The sequence below is a fragment of the Panthera uncia genome (genome assembly GCF_023721935.1).
Source record: "Panthera uncia isolate 11264 chromosome B3 unlocalized genomic scaffold, Puncia_PCG_1.0 HiC_scaffold_1, whole genome shotgun sequence".
Classification (NCBI taxonomy): Eukaryota; Metazoa; Chordata; class Mammalia; order Carnivora; family Felidae; genus Panthera; species Panthera uncia.
Genome location: NW_026057582.1, coordinates 83,429,677 through 83,435,676, shown reverse-complemented (window position 1 = coordinate 83,435,676; position 6,000 = coordinate 83,429,677). Strand labels below are relative to the sequence as shown.

General features: G+C 37.2%; 1 protein-coding gene across 1 annotated transcript in view; it reads left to right on the top strand.

Annotated features, from left to right (window-relative positions):
- Positions 1-6,000, top strand: part of INO80 (INO80 complex ATPase subunit) — a 134,087-nt gene that overhangs the window by 71,438 nt on the left and 56,649 nt on the right. Inside the window, exon 24 of the mRNA XM_049613385.1 lies at positions 307-478. Within this exon, the coding sequence (XP_049469342.1) occupies positions 307-478 (172 nt within the window). The remainder of the gene's footprint in view (positions 1-306; positions 479-6,000) is intronic.

Genomic DNA, 6,000 nt, shown 5'->3' with positions numbered 1-6,000 from the left:
AACGGGGGAGGGGCAGAGAGAGAGGGAGACACAGAATCGGAAACAGGGAAAGTTAAATATTCTTTAAACGAGGAGCTTTACGGAGGATTTTAGTTTTCATAGTAGCAAACCAAGTCATGCCAAAGATAGAATTTATGGAAGAAAAGTACGAAACAGCTTTATCTGAAAGAAGGAAAGAACTGTTTGTAAATGTTCAAGATTTACAAAAGAGACATGTGAATGAAAGACAAGGTTCCTCGCTGCTATGAACTACCCTCAAACCTCCATGGAGCACTGAATAAGCATGTCTGCTGTGGTTTGTTTCAGATGGTTAGCTCTTTTCCTGTCTCTGAAAGCCTCCTACAGGCTCCATCAGCTGCGCTCCTGGAGAGAGCCAGAAGGGGAAAGCCAGCAGAGATATCTGAGAAACAAGGATTTCCTTCTTGGGGTTAATTTTCCACTCTCCTTTCCCAACCTTTGCAGCTGCCCTTTGTTAAAGGTAAGCAATTATTTCACCATCACTTATCCATGTTAGTACTCCCCTTTCCTTTGCATCACTAAAAGTAATAATAAAGTAAGTGAGGGCCTGATGAACGCAACATTTCCAGAGGAAGCAGTGTACTGAGTTATAATTTAATATATTGATGGTGTGTGTGTGTGTGTGTGTGTGTGTGTGTATCATGTCTATGCGTATGTGTATGTTGTGTATTTTGTGTATAATTTTATTATAAAGCGCACAGATATTAAATATACAACTCTTTAAATTTATTCATGTGTATACACTTGTGTAACTACTAGATTATACCTAGATTAAGGTATAGAACATTTCCAGCACCCAGAAGTCTGCCTCAGACATCTTCCCATTTGATACCTCTGGTTCAGAACAAACCAACTATTCTTTCATCATAGGTTATTTTTACCTGTGTTCTTGACCTTAATGTAAATGGAATTACCCAGTATATGCACTTTTATGTCTAGCTGCTTTCCCTTAATATTGTGTGATTCATCCATGTTGCATTATAGCATTTCTTTTTAGTACCATGAAGCATTCTATTGTCTGAATAGACCACAATTTATTAACCTGTACTACTGTTGGTGGATATTTAGGTTGCTTCCATTTTGGGGCTGTTGTAAATAAAAATGCAATGCATATTCTTGTACATGTCTTTTGATAAATGTAAGCACTCATTTCTTTGGGGTTTATATCCAGGAATGAGATTGCTATATCATCAGGTATATGTAGGTTTAGATTTAGTAGCTACTGCCAAACAGCAAAATGGTTTTAGAAATTTTTCAAAATGGTTTTAGGAATTTATACTGCCACAAGCAATGTGAGAAGTGTGCTGCTGTTCATCATCCTTGTCTGTACCTGATATTGTCAGTCCATTTTGTTCAATTTGCAGTGTGACCTTGTTGTGATTTTAAGTTCCATTTCCATGAAAAATAATGATGTTGAATACCTTTTCATATAATTGTTTTGGCCATTGTAGAATAGGTAAGGGAGAAAGTGACAGAACATAAGGGTATACATGTAGGTCCATATCATAAGGGACACCATCAGTTACTGCAAGGATTTGGATTTTATTTTGAATGAAATGGGTAACACTGGAGAATTTTGAGAAGAGATTTATATATTTATATGTTACAGTCCTTCAACAGAATTAAAAGTTTAGAAGGCAGGGCATTATCCTTGTGTCCTCTAGAAAATTTAATGGGTCATTAGTCTTATAGTTAATTGCTATTGAATGCCCGATATTCTTTGGTTGAATGTGGTATTTGCCCCCTGTACACTGAAGAACCCATATGATCTCTGTTTCCCCAATTGGTTTCTCAAGTATTGCTCCATGTGCTTTTTTGGACTCTGGAGATAAGACTGGTAATGTAAAACAGACAGTAGAATTAGATTCCGGTCCTATTGGAATAATGTAGTCAGTGGTGGCAGGGTGACTTCTATTAGTGAGATACTGTCTGATAAAGAGTTGCTTAACTTCCTATTGACTGATTTCACCTACGTTTGGTAGTTTTTTATTACTCTAGTTATAAATAGTTGCTAGTTTTATTTTTGGTACAGAAAGCACCATTTTCTTAAGAGTTTATTATGTATTCTTACATAGATACTTGCATCTTACTTAACACTCACATATGCCTTCCCATATGTGTATTCAAACACACCGTAGTGTGTTCAGTGGATGTGTTCAGTGAGGTCCTTGTATCAATTAATTTCCTGAGGGGCACCTAGGTCAGTTAAGCATTGAACTCTTGATTTTTGTTCAGGTCATGATCTCACGGTTTGTGAGTTCAAGCTCTGTGTCAGGCTCTGTGCTAAGAGTGTGGAGCCTGCACACGTGCTTTCTCTCTCAAAATAAATAAAAACAAAATGTATATTCTGAGAAATTCAGACGTGGGCAGTATGCCTTATGGGAAATTGGTAGTGAAATCTGTAAGTTTATCTAATTGAAGTTAGATTTGCTTTCATTTCCTCTTTAATTTCATGTTGTAAATGGATATTTGCTGCCATAGTGGCTTACTATGTATACTAACTTGCTGAACCCCAGTAGGTTGCAGGTAGCTGAAAGCTAATTCTTTGTGTAGAAACACCGTTCTGCTTTCGGTCTCATCATCCTTATTTCCAACACGTATATATTGATATATCAACCAGGCAGTGTGTTTTGCCAGAGTTTGTTGATCTATTCTAAGAAATTGCTGCTTTCAACTAAGCAGAATTATCTTTACGTGGTATCTAGCCTTAAAGGTTAACATAACTTCTGAATTAAGAATTATTTTGTTGAGACTCCATATGTAACAATTAATAAAAATATAATAAAGCTCATTGTATCTGTGGCCTTTGAAGTGTGACCACAACTCAGTATTTTTTCTTAATATTTTATATCACCACCTGATAAGCGTATAGATATACAAAATATTACATACACATACATAACTCTTTGTAACGGTATTCACAAAACAATACTTAGCCTTCATGTACAATGTACTGATTTTTTTCTCGTTTTTTTTTTTAACGTTAGTTAAACCTACTAAAAAAATGACATCATGACTCTCACTGCTCACAGTTTGAAAACTACAGCATTATACGGCTCTATAATATTAGAATAGCCAGAGGACTAAGTAAAGAGAGTCACCATGTAGAAGATTCTGGATCGTTCTTTTTAATAGTAAGAAAAGAAAGAAACTAACATTTGGAGCTTATGAAGAGTCTCACTTTCTGAATATGGAAGAGAAGACCAGATGTTGCTCAGAAAGCAGTATGCACATTTCACTGTGTAGTTACCCTGACCTTTAGTTAGCAGTCAAGGTCCATCTCTTGGTATATTCTGGTACGTACCTGTTATATCCCTGGTATTCAAAGATTATATAAATAAAGATAAGTAATTTTTTTTAAGTTTTTAAAATTAAGAATTTTTTAATGTTTATTTTTGAGAGAGAGAGAGGGAGACAGGCAGGCTCCACACTGTTAGCACAGAGCCCATTGTGGGGCTCGATCCCACGAACCATGAGATCATGACCTGAGCTGAAATCAATGGTCAGATGCTTAACTGACTGAGCCACCTAGGCGCCCCAAAGATAAGTAATTTTGAAGGAACCCAGCTGATTCAAACTTGAACAAAGTAGTTCATTATGGGAACTATCCCCCAAGAATGACTTTGTTAGAATGTGTCTATTACTACTACTTTCCTGTTTCTCACACTGGCTTCTGTGAACAGATTTTTTTTTTATTCAAGAAGGATTTATCTAGAGAACATTGGTTTTGTCTGTTTTGCAAAGCAGAGTAGAGAAGGAAATTTAGGACGCCTAATCTTTTATTTTTATTTAATTTTTTTTTTTAATTTTTTTTTTTTAACGTTTATTTATTTTTGAGACAGAGCATGAACAGGGGAGGGGCAGAGAGAGAGGGAGACACAGAATCTGAAGCAGGCTCCAGGCTCTGAGCTGTCAGCACAGAGCCCGACACGGGGCTCGAACTCACGGACCGTGAGATCATGACCTGAGCCGAAGTCGGACGCTTAACCGACTGAGCCGCCCAGGGGCCCCGCATATGGTCATCTTTAATAGATAATGTCGAACAATTTTCTAAAACAATTGCACCAATGTTTTCATTCTCATTAACATTATATGAGAGTTTCTAGTTGCTCCACATCCTTGCCAAAATGTATTAGTTATTGTTTGTTCATTTTAGCCCTTCTTTGTGGTGGTATCTCATTGTGGCTTTAAATTACATTTTTCTTATGAATAATGATGTTGAATATTTTTTCTACTGCTTATTGGCCATTTGGATAACCTCGTTTATGAAATTCTTATTCAAGACCTTGCTTATTTTTCTATTAGGGTATCTGTATTTTCTTAGTGACTTGTAGTTCTTTACGTATTGCAGATTTCTTCTCCCCTGCAGCTAACTTTTGCAAACTCAACAGTGTCTTTTGTTAAATAGTTAGCATTTTTGTGTCGTGTTGAAGAAATCTTTGCCTATACAAAGGTCATGAAGATAATCCTGTATGTTTTTCTTCAAAAGTTTTTTTGATGTACCTTTCACATTCAAATCTACAAGGAATTTTGGTAGTTTTTTAGTCTGGTAAAGGTTATCTTTTTTTTTTTTTTTTTTTTTACATATAGATATCCATATTCATTTGACCCAACTCTATTTTTTGAAAAGACCATCCTTACTGCACTCAGCATCGTTTTTGCCAAATCAGTGGCTGTATCTATATGGGTCATTGTTCCATTAGTCCATTTGTCTATCCTTGAACCAGTACCACTCTTTTTTTTTTTAATTTATTTACTTTTGAGAGAAACAGAGACAGCTTGAGCAGGGGAGGGGCAGAAAGAGAAAGAGAGAGAAAGAATCCCAAGCAGGCTCCGTGCTGTCAGCACAGAGTCTGATGCAGGACTTGAACTCACAAAACCATGAGATCATGACCTGAGCCAAAATCAAGAGTCAGACGCTTAACGGACTGAACCACCCAGGTGCCCCAAACCAGTACCGCTCTTTCTTAACCTATAGCTTCGTAATAAGTCTTAATAACTGGTAGCACAGATCCTCTAGCTTCGTTTTTCTTCAGTATTGGCTTTGGCTGATCTTGGCTCTTTGCATTTTTATGTAAATGTTATCTTTTTATTATTATTTGTTTACATTGTTATGTAAATTTTAGAATTAGCTCATAAACCTTATTTTTTTGTTTAATGTTTATTTTGAGAGAGAGAGAGAGAGAGAGAACATGAGCAGGGGAGGGGCAGAGTGAGAGGGACAGAGAGAATTCCAAGCAGGCTTTGTGCTGTCAGCTCAGGGCCGTCGTGACCACAAGATCACAGCCTGAGCTGAAATCAAGTCGGTTGCTCAACCGACTGAGCCACCCAGGTGCCCCTAGAATCAGCTCATAAATCTTATTTTAAACTCTTTAGCATTGTAGATAACACAGGCCACTGTTCTCCAAATGATTTTTGATTATGTCCCCCTGTTAATTAAACAGACAACGCATTTTGCCAATACCTATATATTATTTTATTTAAAATGTTATACATGTACTAACATGTTACTGTTATTTACATTGTGAATTTTACATTTGAAGTTTTTTTGGAGACTATTTGTACAGTAAAAGAAGCCTAATTGAGTAAGGAATGGTGATGGAGGGGAAGACCCAGTATTTCCTTGAGGAAATACTCCCTTTTCTTCACAAACCCTTCTCTCTTTCTCTTCATGCTATTTTTTTTTTAATTTTTTTTTAACGTTTATTTATTTTTGAGACAGAGAGAGACAGAGCATGAACGGGGGAGGGGCAGAGAGAGGGGGAGACACAGAATCGGAAGCAGGCTCCAGGCTCTGAGCCATCAGCCCAGAGCCCGATGCGGGGCTCGAACTCAAGGACCGCGAGATCGTGACCTGAGCTGAAGTCGGACGCTCAACCGACTGAGCCACCCAGGCGCCCCTCTTCATGCTATTTTTAATTGTAGGATACCACGAGCCAATTGGATTGAGTGAAAAGTGTGCATTGATTTGTGTCAGAAGAA